The sequence below is a fragment of the Nannobrachium achirus genome, assembly GCF_963921795.1.
Source record: "Nannobrachium achirus genome assembly, chromosome: 2".
In the NCBI taxonomy this organism is placed as follows: Eukaryota; Metazoa; Chordata; class Actinopteri; order Myctophiformes; family Myctophidae; genus Nannobrachium; species Nannobrachium achirus.
The window spans coordinates 17,731,118-17,749,697 of record NC_137811.1 but is presented as its reverse complement, the minus strand read 5'-3'; the positions used below and the strand labels follow the sequence as shown (position 1 = coordinate 17,749,697).

The 18,580-nt window shown below is 43.3% G+C and overlaps 1 protein-coding gene across 1 annotated transcript in view; it reads right to left on the bottom strand.

The window, feature by feature from the left end:
- The window catches only part of LOC308296806 (dynein axonemal heavy chain 11), a gene marked incomplete at both ends in the record, with an annotated part of 198,253 nt that overhangs the window by 80,895 nt on the left and 98,778 nt on the right, over positions 1–18,580 (bottom strand). The window contains 8 exons of the mRNA XM_080740133.1: positions 1,293–1,455; positions 2,958–3,157; positions 3,984–4,145; positions 9,531–9,770; positions 10,631–10,733; positions 11,168–11,333; positions 12,898–13,105; positions 16,274–16,447. Coding sequence (XP_080596259.1) covers positions 1,293–1,455; positions 2,958–3,157; positions 3,984–4,145; positions 9,531–9,770; positions 10,631–10,733; positions 11,168–11,333; positions 12,898–13,105; positions 16,274–16,447 — 1,416 coding nt within the window. The remainder of the gene's footprint in view (positions 1–1,292; positions 1,456–2,957; positions 3,158–3,983; positions 4,146–9,530; positions 9,771–10,630; positions 10,734–11,167; positions 11,334–12,897; positions 13,106–16,273; positions 16,448–18,580) is intronic.

Genomic DNA, 18,580 nt, shown 5'->3' with positions numbered 1-18,580 from the left:
TCCTGAGGATGTTTCTTCTCCTTTGTGTGTGTGTGTGTGTGTGTGTGTGTGTGTGTGTGTGTGTGTGTGTGTGTGTGTGTGTGTGTGTGTGTGTGTGTGTGTGTGTGTGTGTGTGTGTGTGTGTGTGTGTGTGTGTGTGTGTGCGTGCGTGCGTGCGTGCGTGTGTGTGTGTGTGTGTACGCGCATGAAAGAAAACCCTGATCTCTGTCAATTAATCCCAGCCATTTTGCATCATTTCTGTCTCACAGGACCAGAGTGAGCTGCGGGTGGAGCATGTTTAAACTTTTTTTTCCCAGCAGAATAACACTTTTTTTTCCCCCCTTTGTTTTTTTCTCGTAAAAACAAACCACATATTCATCCGTCCATACTTCACATTCTGTATTTACTGGTTCAGGGAATCTGAAGACATTCCAAACTAGAGCCGCTCTTAAAATGTGCGTAAGATTTAATCTATTTTGAGTCCCAGCAGATACATTGACACAATCCAATGTTGACACAATCCAATGTTAACACATACGCGGGTAACGCGGCCCTTTGAAAATGGTTGCCAAAGTTGCCAGGATGCCAAATTCACCCATAATAACCAGTAAGACTCCCTAATCGGGAGATAAGCGACCGTCAGGTCGCAGCGTGATTTTAGGGCAAAATGTGTCCAAAAATGTGTTTGAAAAAATCTGCCTGATGGTGGCGCTGTATGAGACAGATCCAGTGGAGCAGTGAAATAAATAATAATGCACGCCCATGCACAGATCATGCACCACGTGTGTGAACGCCGTTCAGAGCTTTCAAACAGAAAAATCAGCTTGGAAATCCGTTCAGGCATTCATGAGATAGCAGCCATTATGTTTTCTTTAAATGTAAACAAACATGGCTAAAAGTCAGGTCAGCTCTTGCTCAGTGTGATCTGGAACACTCCCATAGCTTACTTTCAGGTCAGGGATGCTGTAGCTCTTGCTCAGTGTGTTCTGGAACACTCCTATAGCTTACCTTCAGGTCAGTGATGCTGTAGCTCTTGCTCAGTGTGTTCTGGAACACTCCTATAGCTTACCTTCAGGTCAGTGATGCTGTAGCTCTTGTTCAGTGTGATCTGGAACACTCCCATAGCTTACCTTCAGGTCAGTGATGCTGTAGTTCTTGCTCAGTGTGATCTAGAACACTCCCATAGCTTACTTTCAGGTCAGGGATGCTGTAGCTCTTGCTCAGTGTGTTCTGGAACACTCCCATAGCTTACCTTCAGGTCAGTGATGCTGTAGCTCTTGCTCAGTGTGATCTGGAACACTCCCATAGCTTACCTTCAGGTCAGTGATGCTGTAGCTCTTGCTCAGTGTGATCTGGAACACCTCCGTAGAGGACAGGTGTGCAGCCAGGCGGGTCAGGCTCTGCTTGCCGCTGCCTCCCACCCCGACCAGCAGGCCGTGACCCTGAGGACTCTCCAGGATACGACTGATCCTACACCTGGATAACAGTTACACACTATGTTATACATTATTATTGCATGGCTTGTTTGAATGCTCGATTCTGATTGGTCAATCGCTGAAATCAGCGGTCTGATATTTCTGGATAACAGACCGCTCCGCTTGATAACAGACCGCTGCCTAATCAAAGGCTCAAAACACCTGCTGCACTGAGGCTGCACTGCGTGAATCTTGTGCTGTATCCAACATGTCAGCCATGTAAACAAACACACAGCGGCATTTAGAACTAAACGTTGCTCTCAAGAATGTTTTTTGAAAACATTTGAAGCGATAAATAGACAATGCAGTAACCAAATATGGATTCTATTTGATCAACACTTCCTTGTTTGCATCGAGGCGACATTTTGCTCTGCGGACGGCCAGTGCAACACTTTCACTACACTACACATCCACCATGGTAACAGCCACAAGCTGAAACAATGCCCAAATTTGGAGATGATGTCCGCCATCTGTCTGCATGCTGACATCACTGATAATAAACAGTGTCGCCACCATGGTAACAGCCACATGCTGAAACAATTCCTACATCACAGACAGGTATTGCACAACTGGACGTCAATGGTGACTATTCTGCCCAAAGAGCACCGGTCTGGGTTCTCCAACATTACTTCCGAGACTCCTACATTCAATCCCTCATATACTGTGCATACCCCGGGCACAGGACTAGTGCTCCAAATTGTCATCTTCAAAAGCACCAGTTTTATTGGTGTCAGGCATAATCGCCTATAACATTTTCGCCAGGTCTTTTCGCGGGGCACTTTTGCCGTGGAGGAGAGTCTTTTCACCTACCTGTCTGAGCCATTTCGCCTACCCTCAATTCTGCTGTCAGACTGTCCATGTTTTCATATTATCTCTTTGTCATTTAAATATTATAGTGACTGTGACAGTGGTGTTACATGTCAAACCTACACATGGCTATCCTATGCACTCCATAGTAATCACATACTGTAAATACAGAGCTATTGGAATCAGGTGCGCCCAAATAATTAATTAATCCATGTCCCGATACTATACATTCTTTGGTGCAGTATTGAACAGTATTGTAAAATGAACAGTATTGTAGGCCTATATTGTTTTAACATTAGGCTATACAAAATATATAATGTAGGCTATTATCCTATATAGGTCTATATAAGATATGCTACACCTAAATAGCCTATAGAATCAACCTTGCCTGTCAACAGGCATAAAAAACTATTTTGCCATTTTTTAGGAATAAAATGTGAAAATAATAAATGTCAAGTAAACTGTTAGATTCACTTGACACCACTGTCACAGTCACTATAATATTTAAATGACAAAGAGATAATTTGCAAACATGGACAGTCTGACAGCAGAATTGAGGGTAGGCGAAATGGCTCAGACAGGTAGGTGAAAAGACTCTCCTCCAAGGCGAAAATGCCAGGCGAAAGGACCAAATGCGTGTAGGCGAATATGTTATAGGCGAAAGTGCTGGTGACCGTTTTATTCAATGCTACTCACACATGATCCATAGCGTCTTCAAATAGCACCAGGTTCATGGCAGCGTTGAGCTCGTTGTAGCTCTCCAGAGCTTCTGTGAGGAGGCTGCGCAGCACAGCCCAATCTCTGATGGGTGTGTACAGGCTCTCCTCAGCGCCGCCCTGCTGGGCCAAGTGGCAGTACAGCAGAGGCTGTTTGACCAGGTCCACATCCTCCACCCCCTGTGAAGACAACGGCACGTCACGTTGTTTTAATGTTGTTCATCATAACAGAAAAACAGTGGCTGCAACTTTTTACACTGAGACTAACCCATCTGATTCCCTAATGTACATTGCTGTCGGACAGAAACCACCTATCTCCATATTTGAACTTTTAGTGGAAATGAACACCCTAATTGATCCTCCTACAGCGTCACACAAAAGCATCAAAAGCATCATCCTGAGTCTTGAAAAGTAAACCTCAGATATACTGTCTCTGAAGTTTCCACCCGACAGTGACAATATCAATGATATATTATAATAGAGAGCAGCGATTTTCCACAAGCATAAATGCTTTATTCTATCTTGGGTTAGGCTAGTTGAATCTGCTTTTCAGTTGAGACAATCTAAGTGTTGGTTATTTTATATGAGTCTAATTAGTGTGGTTGCTATAGGCAACACGCTATTGTTCTAGGTCCCATACATTTTAAATCAGCTAAAGTAATACCGGGGACATTATAATGTCCAATCAGACAGGATTGGTCATGCTTCACTTGACATCACAATATATAATATGGAATTAATTTCCCAAAGTGGATTCCTCATTAGTGTAACCACACTTACAATTTCCCAGAATGGCACCTTTCTAGTTTTCTTAATTTTCATTGTACAGTTTCAAATTTTCATTTGAAGAATGCCAGTGTCACATTGACAGTTTTTTATTATTATTTTGACTATTTGTAATTTCTATCGATCGTCATCTCGCGCGACAAATCTTTCGGCAGAGCAGACATAAGCTTGGAGGTGGAGACATCTAATTGGGTCAGATCAGTAAGTGAGAGAAGGTCACCTCGAAGCATTGGTGCACGGTGTCCACCTGCAGCCTATGGAACATCTGCAGGTCTCTGGTGTCCACCAGCCTGTCTGAGTAGACCCTGGAGGTCTCATGACACCACAGCAGCACCAGGTCCAGGCCACTGCTCACCACCTCTGGCCTGGAGAACAGCAGGCCCTGCACGGACACACAGTCACAAGGAGAGAGAACATTTAGATTAGATTCGTCAGTGGAAGGGCGCTATTTGGTTTGTGATGTACTTTGCCATGTTGTACATCGTGAAATGTAAAAGAACGTAATTTATGTTGAACAACTCACAGGCTCATTATTATCACTTGGCCTGGTTAAAGAAGGAACAATATTGACTGGTTGAAATGACTGCAGGTGCACTGGAAACTTTGCAAGCCTTTGAAGCCTCTTTGTGGTTATGCATTTCCTGTGTTTGAACTACATACACTGTGTACGGGACATACAGCCTGTATTTTTTGAGACATGCATGTCTATTTTCATCACTGATCAGCGCATTCTGCATACCTCAGCATATGTCCATGTCTGAAAAAGATGCAAGCTAAGTTCCTGTCTGAGTGTGCACACCTACGTGCACACACGCACACATACATATGTCTGGGGAATTTCCCTGAGATCGAACCATCGTATATAACGGCTCACACCAGAGCATCTTTTAGGCTTTTTGGGGGATTTTTGGAGGACACGGAGGGCTCAGGCCCTGCCGTTGGTCCTCTGCCCCTTTGCGCTCTTTTTTTGGGGATTTCTTATCTTGCACCTTGCTCAGATGTCAAGCAGTTGGTTCCACATGGATTTCTCTATTTTGAGATTAAACCTATTTGGTGTTAAATATTATACTTTTTTGGAATTATCTAAATCTAATGGAACCTCCTGCTTTTAAATCTAAATTTGGAATTATTTTAGAACAAGCCTAATTTAAGGCATTGGTAAATCCTGATTGATTTCTTTTCAATTATTTTTGTATTTGCATTTGTATTTTTAAATGCACATGTGTAATACCACTGAGTGAATAAAAGGAAGCTTTAAACTTCCAAAAAGCCTCATTTTCGGTAAGGATAAATAAAGTGCTGTAAGGATAAATTGACTTTGTCTTCTTTAGAAGCAATACCCATCTGTGAGTATCTGAATTCCACACGGCTGTTACATTACTGATAAAAGCTCATACTTCATATTTTTAGTTTTTAGTGGTGAGCATCAGTACGTTTTTCTGGACAGAGTAGGACAGGTAGTCTCGTAAGAATCTTTTGAGGAAATTAACTGTCTTGTCTGTGACATAGAAAGTGTACATCGTGAGGGTTAAGGCTGTTTTTTCTGTGGTCGGGGACCTCCTGTCCGAAATGTATTACACACTGCTTTCAGGGGAGCCCCCGGGCTCTCCCTGTTCACAGTCTTCATGGCGCCCTAACGCGGGGCGGGCGAGAGCTTTAGCGCATCAAACTACCATACCTAAAACAGCCGGGCACTTAGCAGGTTGAACTCTGCTAGAACTAAAATGATAATCTGGAGTTTGATGTTCTAATCTTTCCCCGCTTAAAATACAAGAACCTACGAAAGAGATTAAGAACATCTCAAAAATCTCAAATAAGAGATCTCACACAGCCGTGTGGATTTATTTTTATTTTCCGGATTATTTTCCGAAGATTATTAGACTGGCTCTTTAACTGACTTTGTATGCTGGCTTCAGTATGAGCCAGAGAGGGAGAGAAAAATAAATATGTTTTAAGAAATCGTCACTCATGTTGTCTTAACTATCTTTATGATTGGTTGGTCTATTTTACATTCAGTTCTAACAATGCATTCCATAATGTGTATGTATGTACGTATGTATGGCTTGTTTGATCTATGTGTGAGTTGATTACGGCATGTCTGAGTCATAGCAGGAGCACCGCTGCTACTAGAAGCAGTTGATACATGTCGTAAGGGGCGACACGCTAGAGACACACCGACCTGTCTGCCCTACTGGCTGAGTATTCTGAACACTGAAATATGTTTTTGTTGTTTTAACTTTAACATCACTTTGCTTTATGAACTTGACCACCCCATTGTAAAGGAAAACATAAGAATAATACATTCAAGTAGATTGACACTGAATTTGTATTTTAAATTATATTAAAAAGGGATAGAGTGACAATCTTCATTCTAAAAGAATTATGTATTTTCCTTTTTCCTGTTTTATTTGAACTAGAAATATTTCTACTTCATTTAAAGTCACATATGTTTTTATTTGGAACATTAACACAACTTTACAGGCTGAGCCTGACCTGCCAGACCAAGGGAGCAGTCCACTAACTATGAACACTCCAGACCTTCCTCTCAATGTTTGTGAGGGGTTCTGCCCAACAACGACGATGAACTCTTCCTATCCGACCCATGATCGTACCGCAAATGCCCGTGAAGATTCGCTACTGTCACTGTCTGAGAAACTGTGTCCTGTTTAGGACACCACTGCACCCGCAGGACTGTGGAGAGTTAGGAGCCTGTTAGGCTGGACCTCGTCTGCACCTGTGGTACGTCGATTCGCTCCCAAAGAGGGGTGACTCGTCATTTCCCTATCCCGCAAGGTCACAAAGATGGCCAGGGGTAGCACTGTGAGACTTAGGCCGCGTGGGCCAAGGTCTTTTTTCTTGTGACTATGATGAAGAATGCAAGAAGGGGAACAGACTTTTGCCGGGGCTTGAAATGCGGTCGGATGGGACTGACATGGGCTGGTTTGGATCAAGAAGGACAATCATTATACTGCTCTGGTTTTGTGTGATTCATTCTATTTTGTTGTGTGTTCCATAAAAAGCAAAAAAGAAAGAAAGAAAAGAAAAGAAAAAAAAAGGGGGAAAAAATGTAAAAGTGTTTTACAATCTGCTGTTTTTGTTTGCTACTATGTATGTATAGACGGTGGTGAATATTTTGTCAAACTATTTGAAGGAGTCTTGCGTTAAGCTTTGTGGTTGTACTTATAGGCCCTACATACTGTGTCTAATATGTACTTTTCATTTGTTCCTTTGGGGTGTTGTCTTGTTCATACATGTATTTTTTTTGGTTTTCGTTTTTCAACATAAATGTACGAGAGAGGGTGTTGTACATCGTGAAATGTAAAAGAACGTAATTTATGTTGAACAACTCACAGGCTCATTATTATCACTTGGCCTGGTTAAAGAAGGAACAATATTGACTGGTTGAAATGACTGCAGGTGCACTGGAAACTTTGCAAGCCTTTGAAGCCTCTTTGTGGTTATGCATTTCCTGTGTTTGAACTACATACACTGTGTACGGGACATACAGCCTGTATTTTTTGAGACATGCATGTCTATTTTCATCACTGATCAGCGCATTCTGCATACCTCAGCATATGTCCATGTCTGAAAAAGATGCAAGCTAAGTTCCTGTCTGAGTGTGCACACCTACGTGCACACACGCACACATACATATGTCTGGGGAATTTCCCTGAGATCGAACCATCGTATATAACGGCTCACACCAGGGGAGCCGGGGGATTTTTGGAGGACACGTTGGTCCTCTGCCCCTTTGCGCTCTTTTTTTGGGGATTTCTTATCTTGCACCTTGCTCAGATGTCAAGCAGTTGGTTCCACATGGATGAAGGTAAAATTGACTTACATTAAAAGAGGTACATTTCTCTATTTTGAGATTAAACCTATTTGGTGTTAAATATTATACTTTTTTGGAATTATCTAAATCTAATGGAACCTCCTGCTTTTAAATCTAAATTTGGAATTATTTTAGAACAAGCCTAATTTAAGGCATTGGTAAATCCTGATTGATTTCTTTTCAATTATTTTTGTATTTGCATTTGTATTTTTAAATGCACATGTGTAATACCACTGAGTGAATAAAAGGAAGCTTTAAACTTCCAAAAAGCCTCATTTTCGGTAAGGATAAATAAAGTGCTGTAAGGATAAATTGACTTTGTCTTCTTTAGAAGCAATACCCATCTGTGAGTATCTGAATTCCACACGGCTGTTACATTACTGATAAAAGCTCATACTTCATATTTTTAGTTTTTAGTGGTGAGCATCAGTACGTTTTTCTGGACAGAGTAGGACAGGTAGTCTCGTAAGAATCTTTTGAGGAAATTAACTGTCTTGTCTGTGACATAGAAAGTGTACATCGTGAGGGTTAAGGCTGTTTTTTCTGTGGTCGGGGACCTCCTGTCCGAAATGTATTACACACTGCTTTCAGGGGAGCCCCCGGGCTCTCCCTGTTCACAGTCTTCAGCCAAAACTGCTTTAACCCATGTAGACCTGCATCCGTGTCACTCTAGACTCCAACCACTTGAAAAAATAGCAGATCTACAAGCTCACAGCGAGGCCGTGCTGCGAGTGGTTAAAATCTAACGTGACACAATTCACCCTTTAGTCTAGTAGGAAAGGGGGGTCCACGCGCATAGGGTGGACCCTCTTAATCCTTAAAGGGTATATTTTAAGATTCTGCCAGGTAACAGGCTGAAATATCGTCCCAAGGGGTTCATTTTTAATGATTTCTTGCACCTACCCATTCACTTACTATACAGGAAAAGAAGACCCCCCAAAAAATCTTCTTTAAGTAGCATGTGAGGGGTCTAACTAGGGGTTTTTCATGATTCTGAATCCAACGGCCCCACAAAACTATGTTTTTTTTTGTGGGGTCCATCCAGTCACTATACTGCACCTGAGAGGCTCCTTTTTACTGAAACCAATTTTAAAATGAGAATTGAATACACAAAATAACAATAAGAAACAACTGAATTTCAATGGCGGTGGATGGAGAGAAAGTACTTTTGTCCCACCAAGACACAACAACCAAAGGGTGCGAAGAGGGGCGGGACTTGACAAAGGGTGAATTCCAGGTCTTAAAGCTTTCTGTGCCACGGCCACTTGAGGGTGCCAAAGTGCCAGAGTCACTCCCATAGACCAGCGCTGTAACATACGGGGACCCACGTAGCAGTGACGTGCGTTTTCACGTTCGTGCGTGTCATGAAAATTACCCGGATGAAGATAGCTATAAGATAGCCATAGGCTATCACTCATGTTAGAAGCCCGATTTTCGGCGATTTAGCCGTAAATAAACCTTTTCCACTTCCATAAGAACACAGTTCAGAGAAAATGAGCTTCAAAGATGTGAGAATGCATTGGATTCGGCGGCGCGATTCGGCGGCGAGACGCTCTCGCGGGCCGATGTAAACAGATCGCGGTCGGCGGCCTGGATGAAAATTTAGCCTCAGGCTTCGGTATTTAATTCATTTTATATAAAAAGCCGAACTAGTTCGGGAACGGCACCCCGTGAAATGTCGCGCCGCCGACAGCATAGATTCAGTAAAAATCGGGGGGCCGTAAACTTGGATTTGGCCATTTTCAATGGCATAAATCGTCGGAGCACGTAGCTCAGCTCCTTGGAAAGCGTAGGACGAGCCAGGACCACCAACGTCTTTACAAGCAGCTCAGGGTAAGTAAAATAGCAAAAAAGAATATTGTCTCTTGCCGAAAAAAAGCCGAACTTGTTCGGGATCGGCACTCAAATGGTTAATGGGTTGAAGAGCGCGTATACCTGGAAGACGCTGGACAGCTCTCTCAGGCTGAACAGGTAGTGGAACCTGAGGGCGCTGGGCATGAAGCTGGAGACCACCCTGTGGTGGAGAGCGATGGAGGCCTGGACCACGGCCCCGCCCACCCTGTGGACCCCCGCAGCGAACGGCTGCTGCTGCAGGTGACCGGCCAGGATCTGACCGTAGATGGACGTCTGGGTCTGAGCCGACGGGAAGTTCACGGCGAACACCGAGAAATGTCTCTGCGAGGAGAAGACGGGAAGTTAGCGCGTGCACACTCTAGGGATGGGACCATATGAAAATGTCATATCACGATTATTGTGACCAAAGAAATCGTGATTTATGATATTATCTCGATAATCAAAATATCCCCAACATCCATTATCCTGGAGCAAAAAATAGCAGATCTACACACTTGTAGATCTGCTATTTTTTGGCAATGAGATTTGGTAGAGAGTGAAAAAAAGACTGCATCAAGTACGTATATTAAGTACATTTTACCAATAGAGGCTTTAAATGGTACAGGATATGCAGCTCGGCAAATAAAAGGTGAATTGATCCCAGTGCATGACGGAGGACGATATCACGATAAATTGAATCTCCACAATATGATTATCGTGAGTGTTTTTATCACGATAAACTATAATATCGCTTATCGTCCCATTCCTAGCGCACGCACACGCACACGCACACACACACACACACACACACACACAGAAATGTCTCTGTGGAGAGAACATGAACTTTTTTTCTTTCTTTTTTTTTGAGCGGAGCAAACCGCTCCTACATTTCACTTTGTGTGTATTATCACGGACAGAACGACCCACGTGTGTCACGTTTGCACCACCCACTTCGCACAGATTTTTTTCTAATTATGTTTTCTGAACTCAATTGCACCCCCAAAAACGGAACTTTGAACATTCAGTGGATTTTCTGTGGTCTGGGGTTTTCTGAATAATTAGGTTCAGAAAAGTGCTGTGGACTTTGATGTCACAGTCCATGAATCCCTTCCCCCCTCCTCCAAGCCCCTCCCCCATCTTGCTCCCCCTGTTATTGTTACTTGCTCCTTTAAACAACATTTAAATGACATTTCAGAAAATACCTGGAGTCTGGGGTTGATGTGGAAGTTGCCAGCAGTCGGATTCATACAAGCAACATACTGAGTGTTGTGGATGTCCTTCAGGGACAGCTTCTGTCTGTCATACCTACAAGACAAAAACTGGGTTTAATATGAAACCAAATCTATATCGCTCCATCTATAGTCCCATAATCGTTGCTATAGAGTGTTTGTTCAGTAACAGAGGTCTCCCTGTCTCTCTTCAGTAAATGGAAAATACATTTTGAGGTGGGATACCAATTTCCTCCAATCAGGAGAGAAAACTCATACAGGATACATGATAAACAAATGAAATTGGCAATGATGACGCAAAAGAAATTGGTATACCGAGACGGAGAGGCCCTTGTCACTGAACATGATTACTATCAAAATATAGAGACTGGACGTATGTATACACAAAAACATAAGGTTTTGTCATAACCAAACTTTACAGCATGTAACTTTAATGGAAAGGACAAACTCTCCAGATGTTAGCGTCAGTGTGAACTTACCAGTGCTTATAGTCCAGATGTGTGAACTCACCAGTGCTTATAGTCCAGATGTTGGCGTATGAGTGTGTGTGGCTGCACCGTGCCGTATCCGTCCACCGCTGGCATGTTCATGTCGTCTATGAAGTAGACCAGCTTCCTGTTGCCCTGCGGAGCGTAGCTCCTGCCAGCCTTCTTCTCCAAGGGTCCCTCCAGCACCGCTAAGACAGAGCATCACAATATATCATAACTCTTATATAAGACAGATCACCACCACAACACACACACACAATACAGTTATAAGATAGACCACCACAACAACACAATTTAGTCACACTCACGTCAAAGTAGGTTTAACCATTTATTACATAAATGGAATACAGTTTCTTTTGGCACTTGAAGGGCTCGGCGTTCGGAGATGTTCCCTGCTAAGCAATACCCCCCATAGGGACACAATAGCAGAACAATAGCAATACATGACACGTAACTTACTTAATCAGACATAATCACAAGTATTTGAGCTTAATAGCCCGACTGATCAAGGGTGGAGGCTGGGGTGGAGGAGGCAGCTAGCAGTGAGTATCCGAGGCTTCAGATAACCAAGCACAGGTAAAGAAAGCAAGCCGTATTTAATGAGAGCTTTGATTGGAATATGACAGTGTAACATAATGACCAGCTGATATGTGAATGAGGAATGGGAAAAGAGCTGACTGACAGCTGACTACAGCTGGGACTCTTGTGTCCTGCATAAGCTAAGGCTGAATCTTCAATACTGCTATGGTATATCGTTGCAGTCTGGCCAGAAACCTCTTATCTCCATAGTTTAACTTTTTTTTTTTTTTTTTTTTTGTAAATTAATATTCCTACTTGATCACACTACAGTGTCGTCACACAAGTAGCAGATCCGCAAGCTTGTAGATCTGCTACCATCTTTGCTATTCTTGACCCTTGACACAAAAAGGATTGAGAACCGCTGATCCTCGGTATCTATTGACAAACTGAGTGATCCATGTTCTGAAGATTCACCACCAGCAGATGGTGCTAAAGTTCAGTTGACGTGTGGCAGTCAGAGAGAACAACACTTTACTGTCCACTCACTCTGCAACATGATGGTGGTGTCGTTTAAAAAGGTGGTGCCATAGTTTTCTACTTTTTCTGTTTTGTATGTGTGTATGGAGTTAACATTACTCTAATAGACCCCCAGGTGTGGTTAAATATGCGAATATGTCTTCACTGTGTATTTTTTGTTACTTCCTGAAAGCTGAAAGCCTCTGTCAAAAAGCCCAACTGAAATACAGTGATATAATGACATAATAATATCATCCCCTCCCCTTTTTGACATACAACAATACTGTGGGTGTGGCTAACTTCAGCTGGGTCACCACCCACCTGACAACCAGACATACTTAATCAACAGGTGGGTGTAGCCACACAAAAACATATTTTTAACAATTTCTGTACACTTTTTTGGAAAAAAATCTTCTTACAAGTATAGTCACAATACCTGATGATTATGTTGTAGCCTAGGAGGGAAAGATCACGGCACAATGTCTTTAAAAGTACTCACTCTGCAGCATGAGGGAAGCGGTGTGGCAGTTTAAAGCAGTGTTTCTCAAAATGTTAAATGTCAAGATCTCCCCTTAACTCTGACAGTGTACAAATGGAACCAAATGTATCCGTTAGGGTTAGAGTTACAGACTAGTATGAGTCAATTTAGACCCCTCTGAAGGAACCCACAGAGTCCCTGGAATCCACTTTGAGAACCACGGGTTTAAAGGTACTCACTCTGCAGCATGAGGGAGGTGGTGTAGTAGTTGAAGGGCACCCTAGTGGTCATGTGAGTCCCTGCAGGCAGAGCGTCCAGCAGGTTCCTGATGAGAGCGGTCTTGCCCACGCCCCCGCCGCCCACCAGCATCACAGGCTGTCCTCTCTGCAGCAGCAGCTCCACCAGGAAGCCCAGACGAGCCGTCTCCACCGTGGGCACCAGGACAGACTGGCCACCATGACAGCAAACAGAAACACACAGTTATCCACTGGTGAAAGAAGTACTCAGGGTGTTTTACTTAAAGGGGTACTGTCACCTAAAGGGGTACTGTCACTTTAAAAAGTCATCTTCAAATATGAGTTAATATTTTTATGATGTCATTGTGAGAATGCGCAATTATAAGCCAATCAAATTAACTGACTTCACTTAAGACTACTTACTGTACTGGTCAGCTGTTGTTGGGGGCGAGGGGCAGATTAAATTGTGACATGAGTTTCAGACTGTTTCAGACCGTTTTCAGAGAGACCACGTGACCTAATGTATCATACTATTATAATTTCGGGGCGTGTCAGCGGACCTTTAAAGGAGAATTGCACCGGACGAGTGCTTTTGTTACGGTAATCTGATGCTATTCCATCCATTAACACATCGGGTGCCCACGTGGTGCCCACGCGCCAATCTCTTTGATCTTTACGTGTGCCCACGACGCGTTCGACGCGTTGTACAGTAAACTATACTGTACTGTAGCTACTGCAGTTGGCTACCGCGGTGATGAAACAAACTCCATTTCCCAACATGCAGCGCGAAATTACGTCACCCGGACGTGCTGTCTGTCTCGTTGACTTCCTGTTTAGCAGCTGCACAAAAATGCTGTTTTCTCCGGATTCTCTTCATTTTTTCTTTTTTTTCTCAAAACGGCAGCCTCTTCTACCGGCCGTAACACAAACCCTGTGGCTTAGAATTGATAAAAAACGGTCCTGACTGAAAGAAAAGATTTTCGCGAAATAAACAGGACATACTTGGATTACATTTACTCGGATTACTTTTCTCGCCAGTACTTCGAAGGTAGGTAAAATGACGCGTTGCCATGGGCACCAGCAAATTAAACGTCGAATAATTCGGGGCACCCGATGTGTTAACAAGTGAGAGAGGCGGGGGAAACCAATACAAAGACATCTATTCTAGCGAGTTAGCTCTGACCAGAAGTGGGTGGAATCTCTTTACAGCAGCTCCACAGAGTCAAAACTTTGTGAAGTCATTTCATCATTATGAAAATCTGATCAAAAAAAAAAAGAAGGAATTGTCGAGCGATACAAATAAGTGATTTATCGTAAAATCCCAAACGATCATTCATGGATATCATAACACCAGATTAACAAGGTAATATGGAGGGTCCAGAATTCTCCTCTAAGTGAAAGTGGCACCACCACATTACCAAACGTCTCTTGTTACAAGTATTACATGTAAAAGTATTGGCATCCAAATATGCGTAATATAAAGTAAACTTACTCATGAATGGCCAATTTCACTTTTTTATTTATTTTTGTGTTGTCAAACAAGCTCCAAACAACGTGTTGCATTGCAGCGTGTTGTGAGCTTACACATAATAGCATACAATGGGGTTTAATTGGTACATTATGTTTTGTAATGAAAATATAAATTGCACAGTAACTAAAGTTTCCAAATAATTCTAGTGCGACAAAAGTACGACATCTGCCTCTGAGGTGTAGTGGAGTAGAGGTATAAAGTATTGAAAAATTCAAATACTCAAGTAAAGTAAAAGTACCTCAAATTATGTTTTCAAGTACAGTACTTATAATACAGTACAGTATAATTATGCACTCAGTTACTTTTCCACCACTGTCGTTATCACGACTTTCCTCCTGCGAATGTGATTTATTGACAAGACGCAGCGGCGTTCGTTCGTTCGTTCGGCGTGAATTGTTCCATGATTTTATAACGTCTCGTCGTATCCCCCCCCCCACCACCCCACTCCATGCTCGCGGTGTCTATATTCTGTCATAATAGCGTCATTTGCTTGGAACAAAACCGAGCTAATTACACCCCGACGGGAAGTCTTTTAGTGCAGTCACAGCTGCACGCCAGGAGCGCCAGGGGAGACAATCGTTGCGTGGGTGAAGAGCTCAGGATGCCTTCACCCCTTCACCCCCACACACTCTCTGCTAGATGGCAATCACACACAGTGGAAGGCCTTTCATGTCATGTGTTCTTTCTACGGACCCCTGCCATGACCCTCGGGGCAAGGCCTTGTTGCCCCTCTCTCTTATAATTATTGCTGCTCAGCGAGGCGTGCAGATATTTTTAATACGACTGTTTTCAAAAGAAAGGGTGAAAAAAAGCCTGCGGGAGCAAATTGTGTTGTTTCCACTTTCTTTGGAAAAGTTTGTGCTTCGTAGTGTCACGTCTAAAGTGTCGTTCAAACCTGACAATAAGAAAACAGACTTATATGATGCATCATTTTCCTGGGAGTTTTAGCAAGGATTCACACAGTAGTGTAGTCACTTGTGTCATTTTTTTTTTCATTCAGTACGGTCTGGAGTGGTTTGAACTCCCACACAACATCAGGTGGGAAATGGCAGCCATGACGACCAACAGGAAATTTAAAATAAGAGCCCATTAAAAGAGGAAACAAAACGATGAAGCCAGTCGATTTGACTTATGGTCCAAGTGTGTGCCACCAAAACTGTGGGAGGAGCAGTGCGGCAAAATAAAGGTCATCCAGAAAGAAACAAAGAAAGAAAGTCAGATAAGTACTATAGTCTGGGGATGAACTATCCTTAACCCATTTAGAACGGGTACACATTATTGCGTATCATTATGTTATGCTTTAACTATTGAAAAATAGCAGATATACAAGCTCGCAGCGCGGCACTCTTCTATTTTTGAAAAATCGTGAAAATTAGAATTTTGACCCGATTCTTTTGAATCCTTCTAAGGTTTTTTTGAAAAACCTATGTTTCTATGTCAGCAATCTGGCCAGCCATCGTCAAAGAAAAGGTCCTTTTCACTTAACTGGAGCTCAGTTAGTCTGTTCTTGAGAGACTACTACTAGCTATGTCAGTGGTTCTCAAACCTTTTCATGTGAAGGATCCCCAAAATGATATGTATTTGGCCACAGACCCCCATCTCAAAATATTTAGTTCCAGGGACCACCCTTAAGCAAAATCTTGAGTAACAAACGTTCGCTTAAAAATACATATATTCAAAGATTTGCACACATTTTCACAACTTTTTCAAAAATGGCAGATCTACAAGCTCGCAGCACGGCGCTGTGAGCTTGTATATCTGCTATTTTTCACTGGTTAAAGCATTCAATAATTCTAGGCCTAATTAAAGAAGGTATGTTCAACCACACTTGATGAAGGAGCCTCTCACCTGCAGCGGTGCGTCGGGTTCCAGAACAAACTGCGGCACCGTGTCACTCCACGGCAGGAAGCGCCTGGTCTGGGGATCCAGGAAGTAGTCGAACACGGTGCCCTGAGCTGGGAGCTTCACCGTCTTCATCTCCTTGGTCCACCACTGGCTGAACTCCAGACGGTAATCACGCAGCTACAGCAGGACACAACAGAGTACCACGTCAACTCCAGACGGTAATCACGCAGCTACAGCAGGACACAACAGAGTACCACGTCAACCCCAGGCGGTAATCACGCAGCTACAGTAGGACACAACAGAGTACCACGTCAACTCCAGACGGTAATCACGCAGCTACAGCAGGACACAACAGAGTACCACGTCAACTCCAGACGGTAATCACGCAGCTACAGCAGGACACAACAGAGTACCACGTCAACTCCAGACGGTAATCACGCAGCTACAGCAGGACACAACAGAGTACCACGTCAACCCCAGGCGGTAATCACGCAGCTACAGTAGGACACAACAGAGTACCACGTCAACTCCAGACGGTAATCACGCAGCTACAGCAGGACACAACAGAGTACCACGTCAACTCCAGACGGTAATCACGCAGCTACAGCAGGACACAACAGAGTACCACGTCAACTCCAGACGGTAATCACGCAGCTACAGCAGGACACAACAGAGTACCACGTCAACTCCAGACGGTAATCACGCAGCTACAGCAGGACACAACAGAGTACCACGTCAACTCCAGCCGGTAATCACGCAGCTACAGTAGAACACAACAGAGTACCACGTCAACTCCAGCCGGTAATCACGCAGCTACAGCAGGACACAACAGAGTACCACGTCAACTCCAGCCGGTAATCACGCAGCTACAGTAGAACACAACAGAGTACCACGTCAACTCCAGCCGGTAATCACGCAGCTACAGTAGAACACAACAGAGTACCACGTCAACTCCAGCCGGTAATCACGCAGCTACAGTAGGACACAACAGAGTACCACGTCAACTCCAGCCGGTAATCACGCAGCTACAGTAGAACACAACAGAGTACCACGTCAACTCCAGCCGGTAATCACGCAGCTACAGTAGGACACAACAGAGTACCACGTCAACTCCAGCCGGTAATCACGCAGCTACAGTAGGACACAACAGAGTACCACGTCAACTCCAGACGGTAATCACGCAGCTACAGCAGGACACAACAGAGTACCACGTCAACTCCAGCCGGTAATCACGCAGCTACAGTAGGACACAACAGAGTACAAAACTTTTCCAGAATATTTAACCCAATTTCCAGGACTATATAACAATAATTCAGCTCAATAACAAGTCGCTTACTCCTATGCGCAATGCCCAAAGACAGGTAGTGTATGCCAGTGGTTCTCAACCTTTTCAGGCTGTGACCCCTGAAATAATCATATTTTAACTGGGGACCCCGGCACCCAGACGAGCACTAAGAGTTGAGGAATTTTGTACAACACTTTTCTATTGTGAAAATAGCAGATCTACATGCTCACAACGCCTCGCGTTGCGAGGCGTTAGATCGGCTATTTTCACAATTTCGGTCTCTAATATTTGACAATTTGGCCAATGTTTAATTTGTCATTTCAGAGGTATTAACAAAATCAATAACCAAAGACAATGCATAGCTATTTTTTCTAGGAAAATATTTCCAGGAATTTCATGACCGTGGGAACCCTGAGAGTACCACGTCAACTCCAGGCGGTAATCACGCAACTACAATAGTAATAAAAAGAATACAACGTCCGATTCATATAGCGCTTTTCTCTGAACTCAAAGACGCTTTGCAAAAATGGAACAAAAAAAAACAACATTATTATGTTAACAACTAGTAGAAAAGCGAAAAAAACGTAGCAAATTAAGACATTACAATTAACTCTGCCTCATTAACTCATTTCCTGCGATCCCCGTCGAAACCAGAGATTTCCCGCTGTACCACTCTGCGATGCCCGAGGAGCCCGAAGATTTAATTAGCTTTAATCATTATGAAACGATTAAAAGTATGATCGCTCATTATAGCCGATTCTGGCTCTTTAGGCCCGCCTCCTAACTGTATCCGGTCGTATTTCCGGTTTGGACCGGATCTAGGTTTCCATATCCGGTCTGACGTCCAATCGTAGCTCCGTTCCCATAGGTTTTTCATTGTAAACAAAGGAAGGAGCTGCACGGCCATAGAATGGTCTTTTTTCACATTTTTTTTTTTTTTTTTTTTGGTAGCCGTTTGATTCCTCTACCCGCCTGGCATATGATCTGCGCACATATCGTCTGCTATGTGCGCGAACGTGCCCACG